Consider the following 17,132-nt stretch of genomic DNA (forward strand, 5'->3'; position numbering starts at 1 on the left):
GCACTCACTAACTATAAGCGTCTGCTAAATGACTAAAAATGTAGATGTAAAATAAGCATTACACAACTCGAGTGTGATTAAAAATAGCCTACAAGGAGTTTTACAATGACGTCTGCAGTGCGTGGTTGGACGAACCAAGTCTAGGGCCCTGGGAAGGAGCATTTTAAAGACCCAGCTCTTGGCATCTGAGAGAAAAGTTTGCAGTTTTCAAGCTAATTTCCTGCAATTTTACACATTTTGTCATGGGGCAGACATGTTTTGTTGTTGCAGCTTTAAAGCTAATTTCCTGCAATTTTACACATTTTGCCATGAGGCAGAGAGCAAACTTTGCTGTTTTAAAGCTTAAATTACATGGCATTTATGTAAAAAAAAAATATATATATATAATTAAGGGAAAATTATAATTAGGGAATAGCATTGAGTTTAAAAATTTATAATTGGTGGAGTACTGTGAATACCAATATCCCTGTGAGCCTCCCTAGGCCCATCTTGCCCAGGGTTAAGAACATAAATTGTAGATTAATAATATTACATTACACACTTTAAACTTATTTGACTGATCCCTTGGCCAAAAGTCGTATAATCTGTTAGTAATATTCATTTAAAAAAATGAAATGTTTATTAAGCATATTTAGACTACAACCCCCCAAAAAGGACTACAACCAATCCCTTTCTACTTCCTGCGTGAAAGGTTGCAAAGAAGATGGCGCCGTCCAAGACGAAACATGCCAACCAGGCTTGTGTTATTCCAGGAGGATTTACGGGTAACCATTGCTAAAATAACACACATTCAAAGGGAGAATGTGATAAATACAATAACTTTGTGTGATATAAAAGCATAATTTGGGGTTTGTTAGTTCGAACATGATCTTATTCTGTTTCAATTGCAACCACTAGCTTGCTTCTAGCTAACGTTAGTTATCTAACTCCATAATTTATGTCGAACACTTAAATTAAGCTTGCTTCAAGACAAAGCTTGAGGTTGTTGATGCCTTATGGTGTTTAACGATTAAAATAGGTCAACTTGATGTCTGTATTTTATTTGGACTGCATTCCCTAAGACTACGTCATGTAGCTAAAGCAAAGATTGTCTACTATTTTTTACTCAGGCTAAAGCCATTAGTGCCCTCTGGGTCTCCCTGGAGTTGTAGACAATGTATTAGGACCTGCCTAGAGAGGTGTTTGTCTGTTTTGACTGTGTATTTTGACTGAACCACTCTTTCTTCATCTCAGTGCTTTCTCTTCAGTTCAGTACTGACAGTGTTGCCCAGCACAAAATGTGTGTAAAAGAGCACCGGGTGCGAGCAGAGAAAACCACACAAAGACCCCTCGACAGAACACTGTTTGTCCTTAACATTCCCCCATATTGCTCTGAGGTATGTTTATGTTGTAAATACTGTCAATTACCAGCCAGTGTGCATGTGATTGTTGTACTATTAGCAAGTCTCTACAGAAAATGCAATATTTGTGCTACAGTTGTCTGTGGCCATATACAGTATAAAAGTACTAATCTCTTTCTGCTGTCTTTCAGGGTGTCATAAAGGAGCTCTTCTCTCAGTTTGGTCCTGTTCAGTCAGTGGAGCTGAGGGAGAAGCCAGGGTCCTTTGAGCATTCAGGACCCAAGCTGGCCAAGTATTTCACACCAGCACAAAAACAGGTTTGCCCTGAATCCGGACAACGAAGCTCTATGTTTAGATCAGATTGATTATTGAAGTGCCTATGGACACCTTTTCAGTATTGAGCCTTTTCTATTTCCATTCCCTACAGGGGTTCAGAGTGGGTTACATCGTGTTTCAGAAGGCCATCAGTATTACAGCAGTGAAGTCCCATCCCCATGACGTCCCATTGGTTGTTTCCACAGTGCAGCGACCTGTGTGGACAGGTCTACAGAGTGAGTGAGCTTTAAAGTGCTGTTCACGATGCATGGTCTTTCTTTTCTAAATATAGGCAGAATGTATGAAATTGGAAAGAATGCCTTTCACTTCTCTATATGTCTGTCTCGCTTTGTTTCTTTGTCTTTAGAATGGATTAATCAGTACAAGCAGTCATTTGCTCAGCCAGACAAACTACAGGAGGCAGTTGACACCTTCATGCAGGATTACGATAAGAGAAAAGAAGAGGTCAGATTCTCCCCCTGTATCTCAATCTCATCTCCAAAAAATTTTTCAAACATATTTTAGTATTTCTGTTTTGTTAAGACTTTTTTTCCTTACCCAGGAGGCCGAGCGACAAAAGGAGGCTGCTGAGGAGCAGCTGGAGGATGAGGAGGGCTGGGTAAAAGTTACCAGGGGTAAAATTGGGACCAAGGCCCGCCCCCACAGTGAGGTATCCAATCAGAAAGCTCTGCAGAAGGAGAGCAGAAAGAGGAAGCGGAAAGAGCTCATGAACTTCTACACCTGGCAGCACAGAAACACACAGAAAGAACGTAAGTTGTTATGGTTCGTCATTTGATCACAACAGTAGAAGCACGTGGTGAAATCATTTCATTATTTAGTGCAAAAAGTTAACTTTTTTGTTCAGTCATTCTGGCTTCATTGCTAACTTTGCCCATCATATTACTCAGTCACTCTGCATTTTGAAGGGTTATCTTCTCTCTTTCAGACATCGCTGAACTGAGGAAAAAGTTTGAGGAGGACAAACAGCGAATTGCTTTGCTAAGAGCACAGAGGAAGTTCCGACCTTACTGAATCAATAATTTATTCTGAGATTCTCCCCACCTTCCTGTTTTTTAAACCACCCAACAATTGATGTCAATAAATATCAATTTATTATATTTGTAAAGTTTTTTTCTTGTTTGTCACTGATACAGTAATTTATGGAGTCTTAAGTTTGATTGGTATTTAATTCACAGTGTAAAGTGCATAGCGATACAGGTTGTAGTTGTGAATCAATACCTTAGGATCACTTCAGGTTTTACAAGCAGACGCCCTCGTATTCTGTTTTTTCTGGGGCAGTAGGATAGGAGGCTTTAATATCTGATTTTCTTTTCAGGTGCAGCGCTATGTACTCAGTTTACGTGACCTTTACCAAAGTGTCAAAGGCAAACTGGCTGCTTAATACATGTGAAGTACATTTGTGATGCATTGGAATACACATGGCCAGTGAAGGTATTTAATGGCAGTTGAAATAAAGACCATTTGTAATTTAGTGTGCATAGAAGTGCTTTATTGGGCTTGTTCAACCTGTAGGCCAGTCTCCTTGTTTCTGGTTTCCATTTCCACGTCATTTTCTTCCACTTGACAACTCATCGACCATGAAGAGAACAGGATGGAGGTACAGACGACAGAGTACATTGACACCTGAAATGCTGAGGGCCAGCAAGAGTAAATGTTAGTGTCATTAGTTTCATTCCACTCATACAGTAGCTGTGGGGTAAGTTGAGCCACCCTTGTTTCTAGGAAACCATACCCAAAATGTATAATTTGAAAAAATATTTAGGAAGAGGTAATTTCATGGAGTCTGAAGGAAGAAGCCACATGGAAAAAGAGGTAAGCAAGTTAGGTACAAAAAAAGAGTCAAATTAATTTGTGTTGGAGGTTTCATGATCCTTGTATCTAAACCAAAGTAGATCATTTTAAGAGTCTATAAGCTTCAATATGTGGTCCTAAACCTAGCATGAAAGTGCATCCTTGTAGCTGTGTGGGTTAATATAGTAAAAATGTTTGCCTTGGGGTAAGTGGCAATGGCAAGTGAGCAAATGTAAGAGTTTTCATCCCAGGCATAATGCAAGGCATTATTGCTGGTATATGTTAAAAGTGTAAAAAAGTACAAAGTTTGTTAGGTGTTAAGCCTGTGAAATATGCTTGAATTTATTAAAAGACAAAAAAGCGATTGTTTGTGAAATAAAGATGGACATGGTTTTAAAAAGATAGTGGTAATATTTCATTCAGTACAGAAATTTGTAGGCGGGTCAAGCTATGTTTTAAAAACTGTCATGCTTAAATTAATTCTGATTATTTCCAGGAATACACAACATCCTGAAATATCTAGATATCTTTGTTAGAAATAATACTACATTTCCCTTGACAGAGTGATGTTGAATGTAAAAGAAGGCTCAACTTACCCCACTCTCCCCTATTTGGAATGTGCTTACCAATATTCAGATGATCACTATGATTCCCTTCCTGTTCCTGTCCAGAACTGTTCTGACCCAACAGCACAGGACCAAATGAGACTAACTGGGAGACTCGATCTGACCCAGACTCCCTCCTCGCCCTCTCACCATCAGGTGCTGGATGGAGGAGGATGAGACAGCATGACTATTGGATGAAATTACCCAATTCACAGCGTTAAGGTGAATGTAAAACATAGGGACCTGAAACACTCACAGGTGATGGAGCAGCGTTGTTTACACTCTGCCTCCTCTGTGCAGATTTCCACCCAGCAGTAGAAGGGCGGCAGGTAGCTTAGTGGTTAAGAGCGTTGTGCCAGTAACCGAAAGGTCGCTGGTTCTAATCCCCGAGCCGACTAGGTGAAAAATCTGTCGATGTGCCCTTGAGCAAGGCACTTAACCCTAATTGCTCCTGTAAGTCGCTCTGGATAAGAGCATCTGCTAAATGACTAAAATGTAAATGTAAGTACACTTGAGAGACAAGATTCAGTAGATCAGTGTTTCCCAACTCTGGTCCTCCAGTACCCCCAAAAGTACACATTTCCGTTGTAGCCCTGGACAAACACCTCATTCAACTCATTGAGTGCTTGATGATTAGTTGACAAGTTGAATCAGGTGTGCTTGTCCAGGGTTACAATAAAAAATAAAAAGTGTACTGTTGGGGGTACTTGAGGACCAGGGTTGGGAAACACTGCAGTAGATGGAGCACCAAGAGATCTTTGTTTTGAGAATTTATACTGAACAAAAAACTAAATGCAACAATTTCAATGATTCTACTGAGTTACAGTTCACATAAGGAAATCAGTCAATTGAAATAAATAAATTAGGCCCTAATCTATGGATTTCTTATGACTGGGCAGGGGCGCAGCCATGGGTGGGCCTGGGAGAGCATAGGCCCACCCACTGGGGAGCCAGGCCCAGCCAATCAAAATGAGCTTTATTACAGACAGAAATACTCCTCAGTTTCATCAGTTGTCCAGGTGGCTGGTCACAGACAATCCCGCAGGTGAAGAAGCCGGATGTGAAGGTCCTGGGCTGGCGTGGTTACACGTGGTCTGCGGTTGTGAGACTGGTTGGACGTCCTGCCAAATTCTCTATAACGACGTTGGAGGCAGCTTATGGTGGAGAAATTAACATTAAATTCCCTGGCAACAACTCTGGTGGACATTCCTGCAGTCAGCACGTCAATTGCACGCTCCCTCAACTTGAGACATCTGTGGCATTGTGTTGTGTGACAAAACTGCACATTTTAGAGTGGCCTTATATTGTCCCCAGAACAAGGTGCACGTGTGTAATGATTATGCATTTTAATCCGTTTCTTGATATGCCACACCTTTCAGGTGGATGGATTATCTTGGCAAAGGACAAATGCTCACTAACAGGGATGTAAATGAATTTGTGCACAAAATTTGAGAGAAATAAGCCTTTTGTGTGTATGGAAAATTTCTGGGATATTTTATTTCATCTCATGAAACGTGGGACCAACACTTTACATGTTGCGTTTATATTTTTGTTCAGTATATATTAGCAAAACCTTCCCATTCTTCAGATAAATAGGATAGACCTTACCTCCTCCACACTGGGATTGCCAGTCTCAGGGTCCAAGAAGGAAAAAGTCTTGACATTAAACCTCCTGACCTGGGAGTGAGAGGGTGTCTTCCCCTGACTGTCCACTGGGACGGAGCTCCTCATGTTGTCCAGAGGGTTAGGACAGCTGTCAGGGAGAAGGAAGGGAGTTAGACTACTAAACCAATGCATATTCACAGTCTTCATATTCCCAGTGATTAATCTTGAGTCAGTATAGGAAAACTTTTGCCTCTCACCCATCATAGAGCAGTGTCCATACAGAGTGTCTGGAGGCAGGGTAGGCGAAGCAGTCACACACACGCAGGGAGAGACTGGGGTCAGGGGAGGGTGGAGCGATTGACACCTCCACATACACAGGCTTACGCAGAGAGAGGGTCAAGGGCAGCTGTTCCCCGGGGAAGAAAGAGGTGAACGACTCATCTGGAAAAAAGAAAAGGGCCAGGATGATGGAGGTCTACCAGTGTAACTGTGTGAAGTGACAACTTGATGCCATATACTTGCAGGGTTTGAATTTGGCATCCCTTGCTTGGTCTGTGGAAACCATATTGTTTTACTATAATACCTGTGGCTATTCTCATCTGCACTCGGACAGTCCCCAGTGCAGTCACAGGTGGAGGGTTAGTTGGGTTTAAGGACCGCAGATCAGTGTGGAGGAGAGCTGACCCATCATATTGACACCGGACCTGCAGACTTCAAACCAAGTCTCATTCAAAACATTTACTCCATAATAGTTTCAAGCAATTAGGTTCTGGCTAAAGCCACGATATGGTAATGTAGTCCAAATTGTAGTGCACTGTCCACAGGTAGGAAGAGAAATAAGCAGCTACCTGAAGGGAGAACGTTTGCCTGCAATCTCTGGATGCAGTTCCTCTACCTCCACCTCATAGTTTACAACATCCCCATTCACCTGTAAATACAAGAGGGGGAACGAGAGGGGAAGGAGGTATTTTAGCATACCTAAGAGTATTCAACACTACAAGAAAAAGCAGCATTATACCAGAGGCATTCAGGACAGAAGTATACTGCTGTAGATTAGGGCAGAAGGTAATAGACCTACTGACTCACCATCATCTTTGTGCCACACTCCATCACCCCGATTTTAAAGACAGCTGTATCTGCAGAGGTAGCTACAGGAGAACACTGCGGCTGATCCTTGACGACAAGGTTGCTGGGGTTGAGTGGGGGGGTCAGTGTCTGTCGCCTTCACAGAGAACACAAAATGGCCATCCAGAGAACAGGCTGAGAGCAAGAGGAGGAGACAGAAACATCATGATGTAACGAACAAAGGAGTTATTCTTGAAATGTAATCTCTGATCTCACTATGCGCCAATCTCACCATGACAGTCACTATCCCTCTGCTGATACTTTCTTTCAGAAGCATGTTCTACATTGTACAAAATACACACAAAACAAATTCCATTACTGTTCATTCTGTAATAGCATGTTGAGTCATGATCATCATAGCAGCATCCCAGTTTCAGACAGCCATCACTGGAGACATTCTGGGGCCCACAGTCCACATGCAAAGCTCTATGGATGCTGCATTTTCCTGATCGTGCTGAAGGAAAGTAAGTTGGAAGAATGGCTTTTACAGAGGTGGTACTAAATGGCAGTGTAATCACTATTTTTGTGATAAATCATCAAAAATTCTCTCCCTATGAAATGATATGAACTCACAGGTGCGATTGATGGTGGGTTTCTGGGCCATCTTCTTGAGCAGGGGGCAGCTAATATTGACCCTGTACCATTGATCCCCTGCAACCAGCTGGACTCCCAAAGATACAAGGACTCTGTCACCCTAAAGATCAAACAAAGTGGTTTGATATGGCAATCAGTAGGTTTACACACAGACCAAGACCTCTCAATGCAATGAACATCAAAAAGAGAGATTACCATACCTCAACCTGTGTGTAGCAACTGTCATATCGACTCTGGAAAGAAAGGGTACCATTCTTCTCTCCCCTTCTCACTCCACAATGTTCTTTGGCTTTTGGCACAGGCACACTGACTCCAGACCTGTCTGAGAAAAGTGAGATCAACCAGCATACCAGACATTCTAAGTAAACAAACGAAATCTACAGATAGAGGGCTAAAATATAATGGTTATTTACCTTTTACGCGCATGTTGTGAAGAACCGCTTGACCGAAAACTGCGCGTATTCGTCGGACGGTGCAGGTGACTCGAGGCAGAACCTCTTGTGCTCTAGTTTGAGCGGTTTCATGCCGCACAAGAGTTGAAAGGCATCGGTAATGTGGCGCAAAGAATGCAAAAATTACACAAATCATAAGTAGCATTGTTAGGCTACAGGTTGTGCTGTGTTATAATTAGTTGAATGATTCACGATTGAACAATATAATTACGTGACAAAAGTCATATTTTGCGCGGTATTTGAGTGGTTTCTTTGTGTAGTGAAGAAACGTGTCCTTCAAGACCAGTAATTGGAGTGATCAGAGGACCTTGAGGCAAGGCGTTGTTAGCCTACCGCTGATTAAGTCAATTATCACAGTCAGACTGAATATAGGCCTGCAGCATGTGATAAATTCGTGACTGAATGAATGATAACATTTCATTTGATGAATTAATTTTATTTATTATTAAGGGATCCTTCCAACTTTTATCCCATTATTTTCTTTAATAGCCTACTGTGGGGAAAAGTTTTGCGATATTGTGGACTTTCATTATAATTCTATGTTGAGTCCAAAGGAAAATTAGGACATAACACCCTTGATTAAAAGGTCAAAGTAAAGTGAAGGTAATGTATGGCACATTTGCACTGTGCATACAATACTAGGCAATACATTTTCCCCACAGGGTCAGTAAATGCAATTATTACATAACAACCTCAATCCCCTTCTCTTTTCTCACCATCATCATGCTCATTGCTCAGTCCCTATGGCAATGCTTGTACCCACCCATTCTATGCTATGAGGCTTTTTAACATGAGCACTTCGTTTTTTATATTCATTGATGATGTGCTGCTTTTCGTGTCTGTGTATCCTTTGTTGTGTTTTATTGTGTATTTATTGTTGTTGTTATGTATTGACTGGTTCAATCAAACGTGCCCTTTTGGGGATTAATAAAGAACTATCTTATTTTATTACATAACCAGGCCCATCTTCTTGCTACATGTTGGAAGCCACAAAATTAAATAGAACATTGTATCTTTATGCTGGAAACACTGTGTGCAGTAGGCCTACTGTCACTGTCGCCACGCACGGCATTGTCCCCCATGTAATGCAGACACAGAACAGGATGCAAATAGATATATAGGAAAACATTTGGAAGCCTAATTTTTGCATGTAGCAATTTGAGGAAAATCATAGAGCAAGATTACTTGTAAATTCATGTGATCTACATAATTGCAGCTAACTTAAATGTTGTCCCACTGAGACAAGCCTCATGTCAGTTAAAAGTGAAATGGACATGATATACACATAGTTAAACTAAGTGATGATAAAAAAAAATGTATTTTATATTTAGTTTCTTTTCCTGTATTCCATCCTTTTTTTGGACCATACCTAAATCATGACTCATGAGTCATAAACTGATTACACAATTGGCCTAATAACTTTTCATTTACACATGTTGGTTGTACAAGCAGAATTATATAACCCAATTTGGAATATATAGGCACCCATTAGATGTTCTAGTGTTGGACTACGACTGAGAGGCACACTCAAAGCACATTCTCTAAAAACATAAAATAAGCAAAAATCTATCATATATGAAAAGCCTTTACTCTCCTTAGGCCTACTCAGCTCTCTTCACAACCACAATGCTGTATTATTTCATCCAAACCAATTTAAAATATCCCACCTCACCTCAACACACTAGAATTATATGACAATCTCAATTCAAAGGCTTGTTGACATATGGGAAACAATGTTGCCTAACAGAACATTGCGGTCACTGCACATGAAACAGCTGATCATGTGACGTAACACTTTGACGTTTTGGGCATTCCTCTCATTTCCAGTGTGTAGCTGTACCTGACGAAGAGTACACTAGACTATCTGAACATGGCTTTAAATCGAAATCATTCTCAAAATGGAGGAGTTTTGATCAACAACGGCGAGAGGTTAGTGAATCATTAATCGCCACGAAGCTTACTTTCGGTAGCTTAGTTAACGTTAGCTGTTATGCTAATGTAAGCAAGATAGCTATCTAGCTTGCCAGCCAGCTCCGTACTTAGTGTTAATTATATCTGGCCAATGTCAGTTAGCAACTTTTTTTCATATAGCAAGCGCTATTTTATAGTGCTAACGTCAGTAGCTAGCTATCAGTCAGCAACGTCGTTGTTGGCCTTGCTGGCAGGAAAAGCTAGCTAAGTTCCAAGTCAGTCATCATTACTCCTTTGAAACGTGTTAAAGCTAACGTTAGCTAGATACATTTGCTTACTTTAGTCAAACTAACGTTAGATGTAAAAGTAATAAACTCTGGTTATACGTGTTAGCTAGCTAGCTAAATACGTTTGTTTTCCAGGGAGGTAGACTGACAGCAAAGTCAACAAAGAGCGAGCCGCCCCTACTAACGTACCACCTGAGTCTAAAGTAAACGTTTTGACAGAGGGTTAGGAAGTTGATAAAGTAACAGGAACTTAGGAAATATACGAAGAAAGGCAACTTTTCATAATAGTTAGAATTTACACATTCTGGAAGTGTCAGATTTAACCAACCAGCCAGTATGTGAAATGCCAATAATAGGCCTATGTGAAATGATGTAGACCATACAGAATCCCACTATGTCCCTTAACACTCGGTTCTGCTAGGATTCTACTACAGTATTTGTCCTATGGAGGACCTATCATACATACTATACCTATTTGTCTGTGAATTCACTAGACATGCCTAAACTGAACATGTATCCACCACTAGTGTGTTAAGGGAATGCAAAAATGTGGAGCTGTCCTTCAGCGATGTCACCAGCAAGACAGACCTGCTGAGGGGGACCAAGAAGGGGACTGTTTACCTCACTCCATACAGGGTATGTTTATTATCTGACCATGCTTCTTCTTCAATGAGGTTTAACAGCGGTTGGCATCCAATTTGTTGCATTACCGCCACCTACTAGACTGGAGTTCAACTCCCTTATCTTTCCTTGATAAAGAAAATATACCAAAGCAAAGAAATAACCTACCATCTACTTTCTTCACTGCCTCTGCATATGACTACTTCTTCTCTACTCTTACCCTGGATACCTCAACCTGCTTCTCTCGCACTGGACATGTCTGATCCCCAGCCCCATGGCCACCCCCACAATTAGCACACACCACCACTTCCCCCACTGCTTCACACTCCTTTGTCTCATGCCCTTCTGCACACTTCTCACACCTTGGAATCTCCCTCCTACACACTGCTGCCACATGCCCATAAGTTTGACACCTGTAACATCTTAAGGTATTCGGCACATATGCTCACACTGGATAACTTATATATCCTAACCTCACTTTCTCAGGAAAAGACTCAACTTAAAAACTCAAAAGAACAGAAAATGACTCTTCTGTTTCCCCACTCTCGCCACCCTGTTTACGTCGCACCAAACGATGAGCATCACACACACCGGGAATCATCTCCTTCAGTTGGTCAACTTTTACATTCACTGCTACCCCAGTAATCACTCCTCTCAATGGCACCCTTTTCTTAAGAGCGAAACAATTCACAATTCTTTCCCCCATTTGTTTAACTCTGAGCGCCTTCTCCCTCTGCCCAACAGAAACACAAACAATTATCACTAGACCACTTCTGGTTACCCTCACCGATTCCACTTTACCCAACGCTCTTTTCACCCATCTTGAAACCACAATTGGATCAGCCAAAAGGCAAGGATCCATTTTTTCCACAAACTTCACTCCTACTGTCACAGACTCATCTTTATCCTGACCCGCTGTGCAATCCTCGGGCTCCGAGTACTTCACCACACCTTCCACCTCCGACACATCACCCTCATTCACTTCCATTTCTACTCCTGTCTTCAGCTCACTTTGCTTACATTTCCTACCACTCTTCTTTAACAAACCTTCTCCCTTTTTCCTGCCATTTTTAACTGACTCAAACTCACAATCTTCCTCCATCTCTCTCTTAGACCTCCTCTGCCTCTCTTTTTCCCTCCATTCCTCCTCATTCATCCAAATATACGTCTCCTTATGATAATACTGCATTTCTCCAAACCTATATCTGTTTCTTGCCTTCTCTAAGGACTCAATTTTCCCCCTCCTTTCCCTTCCGGTGTCTATTCTATCCTCGGCCTTGACCTCTTCATTGCTCTCCTCTTCTGATCCGCTGTCCTCCTCTCCTGAATAACCATCGTCTTCCGATCCCTCATCCGAGCTGTTATCCTCACTATCATCGGGACTTACTCCCTTTCCAACTGCTCGTCTTTTCAGTGAAGACGCCATGCTCCACCCCTCAGTCGGTCAAGACCTCCCCATCTGACCATGCTGGTCCTGTGTGCCTGTTAGGATGTTGGAAGACAATCCTTCTTCTTCGATGAGGTTTAACGGCGGTTGGCATCCAATAAATGTTGCATTACCGCCTCCTACTAGACTGGAGTATAACTCCCTTATACTTTGCTTGAAAAAAATGTAAATAACAAAATCAACAAATACCCTACCATCTAACCCTGCACTCACTAAAAACCCACCACCCTACTCCACTATTTAAATCTATTTAGTCCTACCTCAAGCCAACAGCCTGAAAAGATGGGCAACCACCACTTAACACACCCTGTAACTCTTCTGACGTCAAGTCTCGCACAACCAAATACCTCTCTGCAGCTGCCACCACAACCAACATTTTCTGTGACTTACGTTCCATCCCTGCAGTACAGTTGATAACCATTGCTATAAATGCTGAAAATCTAATCTTACTGAAACATATATCACTTTTTGGCCTATCCCTCTGTACTGGTACAGTTCTACTACTCACACCACTCCTCTCAGGATCCCGCCCCTTGATCCATATTCTTCTACTTTCTTCACTGCCTCAGCATACGACAACTTCTGCACTACTCAAACCCTGGAAACCTCAACCTGCCTCTCTCGCGCTGGACATTTCTGATAACCAGCCCCATGGTTACCCCTACAATTAACACATACCACTACTTTCCCCAATGCTACACATTCCTTTGTCTCATGCCCTTCTGCACACTTCTCACACCTAGGAACCTCCCTCCTACACACTGCTGCCACATGCCCATAAGCTTGACACCTGTAACAGCGTAATGTATTTGGCACAAAAGCTTGTACGGGCTAACTTGTATATCCTAACATCACTTTGTTGGGCAAAGGCTCAACATCAAAACTCAAAAGGGGGCCTCCCGAGTGGCGCAGCGGTCTAAGGCACTGCATTGCAGTGCTAGAGGCGTCACTACAGACCTGGGTTCGATCCCGGGCTGTGTTGTAGCTGGCCGCGACTGGGAGACCAATGAGGTGGCGTACAATTGGCCCAGCGTCGTCCGGGTTAGGGGAAGGTTTGGCTGTCCGGGATGTCCTTGTCCCATCGCGCTCTAGCGACCCCTTGTGGCGGGCCGGGCGCCTGTAAGCTGACTTCGGGCGCCTGTAAGCTGACTTCAGTCGCCAGCTGGACGGTGTTTCCTCCAACACATTGGTACGGCTGGCTTCCGGGTTAAGCGAGCAGTGTGTCAAGAAGCAGTGCGGCTTGGCAGGGTCGTGTTTCGGAGGACGCATGGCTCTCGACCTTCGCCTCTCCCAAGTCCGTAGGGGAGTTGCAGCGATGGGACAAGACTGTAACTACCATTGGATATCACGAAAAAGGACAGACAACGACTCTTCTGTTTCACAACTCAGGCTACCCTGTCTGCGTCGCATCAAACGACAAGCATCACAAACTGGAAGACAATCCATTGCTCTGCGTCCATTTTATTGCCCTCTTTCTCTCTGTTTGTCCTCGTTTCAGTTGGTGTTTGTGTCCAGTAATACCAAGGACAGCCTGGGGTCTGTGATGTTCCCATACTACCTGATGAAGGGCTGCAGCATCGAGCAACCAGTCTTTGCCGCCAATTACATCAGGGGCACAGTTTCTGCTGAGGCTGGAGGTAGGCAGCAGTTTGTTGTCCTCCCGTAGCATTCAACACCATAATGAGGAAAGAACTGTAGAGCATGCAAAGTGTGTATGGCCTCCAGCCCCAGGTATGGCCTGATGTATCCTAGGAATACATGCAGAAGTGAATCAGTGACGCAAGGGTGATTTGCCAAGGCCAGATATTTTCAGAGGCTGACATCAGTCTGTAAACCACAATCTCATTTTACTTTACAATGTCTGTCTGTGTCAAAGTTTTTAGCAGCAGTAGTAGAAATTGAAGTGTGACATCTCCAAGGCACTGATTATAATTCAATATCAGACTTCCAATTTAATGCAAAGACAAGTACACAGTGCTCATCAATGTATTAACAGTCCTTTCTTTGGTTTCAGGAGGCTGGGAAGGACAGGCTAGCTTCAAGATGTCTTTTTCTAGTGGGGGAGCCATCGAGTTAGGTCAGCACCTCTTCAAACTGGCAACAAATGGTAAGTAATTTTATGACTGTCATGTTTGTCAGTACAGGGCCTATTTGTCATTCAACATATCTGCTTTACTCAGTTTATATCGTACAATTAAAGAATTCATTAAACATGTACATCATGAAAGCACTTCCTAGTAATGCAGTCAAAGTTTGTTATATTTGTTAGGCTACATATTTGTTATACATGTTACTCTTTTTGTCAAGTCCAGTCTGTATTTAGGTTTAACCTTCAACTTTGTTTTAGCATCTCGTGCCCCTCCTGCTCAAAGCGGAGGTGCCTCCTATGGCTACCCCTCACCTGGAGTGATGAATGGCTATGGCCCGCCACCTGTTCCTCAGAACTACCCATATGCACCCCCACCCCAGCAGAATGGTTTCTACCAGGCTCCCCCAGGCGACATGGGCTATCCCTACCCTTTGGCAGCCGCAGGTCTGTTTTTAAAGAACGTTATCATCACTATAAAACTATGTTATGCAGGCTTGGGTCATAATAATTGAGAATCAAATGCTGTAATGCTAGCAGATTGACATTTACATCAGAGATTGCATAGCACTTAAATATGGAAATATTTTGGATAATGCCTCCATTCTTATGAGTGTATGAATTTGATTGATTGGTGTCAATATTTATAACTACTTGAAGTAAAGATGTGTCCCCAAGGCTATTATGAGTATTTTGGGTATTCTCTCTCGTGTTGCAGGAATGTACCCATCTGCCCCTGCCTACATGGCCCCACCTCCCCCGTATCCTGGGCCCCCCCAAAACTGGGCTGCTCCCCCTGCAGGTCTGTCTCTCTGTCTCTTTCTGTATGTCTGCATCGCTGCATCTGTCTGATCCCATCAGTCTGCTTCAATATGACGCACATGACGCATGGCACTGAGAAAGGAGTGCTGATGTCGTAACCGGTACACATCATATTAAAAAGGAGAAACAAACAAAATAACTCTCACCCCTAGTCTCCCTTACCCCATGAAACAACCCAGTTGGCCTAAACTCAGTACGCCTCATTTAGATGTCAGTTGTGTGTCTATTTGTGGGTTTTGGAAAATTGAAAGAGAGTTGGAAGTGTGCCTCTGTGAATCATTCTGTCTGGAAGATGTCTTGTCACGAGTGTCCTGCTGCAATATACTGTGCTGAGTGTGCTCCATTGTCTCTCCTACTCCACAGTTACAGTAGCATGTGCTTCTGTGCATTAATCGCCCGTAATTTCTCTCTCCCTGATCCTCAGGTAATGCCAAGGCAGCAGAGGCAGCAGGCAGCGCCTATTACAACCCCAACAACCCCCACAATGTCTACATGCCGATGGTAAGGGACCTGTTATTCTCTCCATGTCCATTCAGTGCATGCACTTTGTGCTGTGTTGATGTTTTCAGTTCAGTATTTTAAAGATATTCTATCACTGTTTATTCTCACATAGGAACAGCCTCCTCCCTATGCGCCTTCTGCCCCTCCTGCTCCTTACCCAGGCTATCCAGAGAAGAAGAACAACTAAAGCTCAATAACCATCATGTTGAGTACCTCCCTTCCCCTAATAAACACAACAGCAAATGATTAAGGAGATGATAATTATTAGACTGTAAAGGAAAGTATAAAGTACTACATTGACAAAAAGGCAAGATTATTTTTAATCTTAAGTAATATTTAAGTAATTTTGGGGCACAACAATGTTGGTACATTTTCTTATAGACATTTTCAAATGATGAATGTTTCCTTTTTAATCATGAGTAAAGCTTTATTTCACCCCCCTCCCACTCAGTTTATTTTATATGGTAACTTGCCAACTAAATGGTTATTCACTTAACAGATAAGTATTAAATCTTTCCAGTTATCATGGTGGGCTCTCTCTCCTTCAGTATGTTAGAATGTGGAACTGTCTGGTTCTTGGGAAAGGGTATCTAACTGCCCTGTTGAGTTGAACTACATGTGATGGGCAGTATGGGGAATGTATAGGCATTAAATATTTACAGAATTTTTTTAATCCAGAGGTTTGTTACCAAAATACATTTGATACATTTTCGATTAAAATTATTAAGCTTATTAACAAAACGACAATTTCTATTCCTACTAGTATTGTAAAGTATTTTTACATTCACTTTCAGAGTAAGTGTTTCCATTGTGTTTGTGCGTGGTTTAAGTTCGTTCCAGAGAGCATTGAATGAAAGCTGAACGTCCCAGTACTCTCAATGCACACCACACCTTTCTACATTATTTCTGGCTTTTTATTGAAGGAAGGAAGTGCATGTTGTTTGAATATGGGAATTGGATGGAGTACTGACATGTACCGCTACATATATGAGATTATTGGTAATGTGCGATGTTCCTAGATCTCGCAAATAACTTGTATTGAGCCTAGAGATGATGTTGTAACTGGTCACATGAATAACCCATGCCCCAGTCAAACCCTGTATATTGTATTGATGAATGCAAAGCCCGGCTGAAACCAAAACCCTACTCTCTGTGTAATTACACAAGTGTGGGGTTACTAGGCCGTGTATTTATTTAGCCGTTAGCCCGCTACACAGTGCTTTCTTGCAGTTGTGACGAATTAACCTGTGAAAACCACTAATTTATTCCTGATTAAACTGGGTTGTAGTGACTTTTCTCAGAGTGCATAGAGAGGACATTTTGTACTAGTTTTAGGTTAGAGGTTTGGTTGGTTATAATTATTATCTGCTTAAATTAATCAAATGTCTGTGAAATATCTTGTTTGTAAACCCCATTCCTTATTTGGAGTTCTTCATATTGATTCAAAATCTAATAATGAATAATAAATAGATGTTTATGTAAAACCTATCCAAAACAGTGGTGTACCAGTATTTTAAGTATTATTTTTTGTTTGTATAGAACTAAAAAATAAAAATAAACGTCAGTATTGCACAAAAAATCTTATTAGTAGTATCTTGAATAACATAAT

At 42.0% G+C, this 17,132-nt stretch overlaps 2 protein-coding genes and 1 pseudogene across 3 annotated transcripts; 2 read left to right on the forward strand and 1 right to left on the reverse strand.

The window, feature by feature from the left end:
• The first annotated feature begins 692 nt into the window (after nucleotides 1-692).
• LOC311146765 (ribosomal RNA-processing protein 7 homolog A-like) lies at nucleotides 693-2,773 on the forward strand. The gene is made up of 7 exons (XM_084183345.1): nucleotides 693-764; nucleotides 1,234-1,376; nucleotides 1,532-1,657; nucleotides 1,768-1,891; nucleotides 2,023-2,120; nucleotides 2,218-2,425; nucleotides 2,602-2,773. Exons 1-7 carry the CDS (start codon nucleotides 704-706, stop codon nucleotides 2,685-2,687), a joined length of 846 nt encoding a protein of 281 aa, XP_084039471.1. The 5' UTR covers nucleotides 693-703; the 3' UTR covers nucleotides 2,688-2,773.
• Nucleotides 2,774-3,142: 369 nt separating this feature from the next.
• Nucleotides 3,143-8,786, reverse strand: LOC311146773 (zona pellucida sperm-binding protein 4-like; annotated as a pseudogene). The gene is made up of 12 exons: nucleotides 7,810-8,786; nucleotides 7,597-7,718; nucleotides 7,376-7,496; nucleotides 7,122-7,256; nucleotides 6,764-6,937; nucleotides 6,526-6,605; nucleotides 6,261-6,388; nucleotides 5,935-6,118; nucleotides 5,676-5,825; nucleotides 4,329-4,405; nucleotides 4,094-4,231; nucleotides 3,143-3,307 (listed from the first exon to the last, which is right to left on the reverse strand). The product of its transcript is annotated as a zona pellucida sperm-binding protein 4-like (transcript).
• Nucleotides 8,787-9,608: 822 nt separating this feature from the next.
• On the forward strand, nucleotides 9,609-17,011 carry LOC311143706 (WW domain-binding protein 2-like). The gene is made up of 8 exons (XM_084179574.1): nucleotides 9,609-9,777; nucleotides 10,574-10,682; nucleotides 13,613-13,751; nucleotides 14,129-14,221; nucleotides 14,462-14,647; nucleotides 14,919-15,002; nucleotides 15,447-15,523; nucleotides 15,636-17,011. The coding sequence occupies exons 1-8, from the start codon at nucleotides 9,719-9,721 to the stop codon at nucleotides 15,708-15,710; spliced, it is 822 nt and encodes a 273-aa protein (XP_084035700.1). The 5' UTR covers nucleotides 9,609-9,718; the 3' UTR covers nucleotides 15,711-17,011.
• Nucleotides 17,012-17,132: the final 121 nt, after the last annotated feature.

The sequence above is a fragment of the Coregonus lavaretus genome, assembly GCF_964263955.1.
Source record: "Coregonus lavaretus genome assembly, chromosome: 2".
NCBI lineage: Eukaryota > Metazoa > Chordata > Actinopteri > Salmoniformes > Salmonidae > Coregonus > Coregonus lavaretus.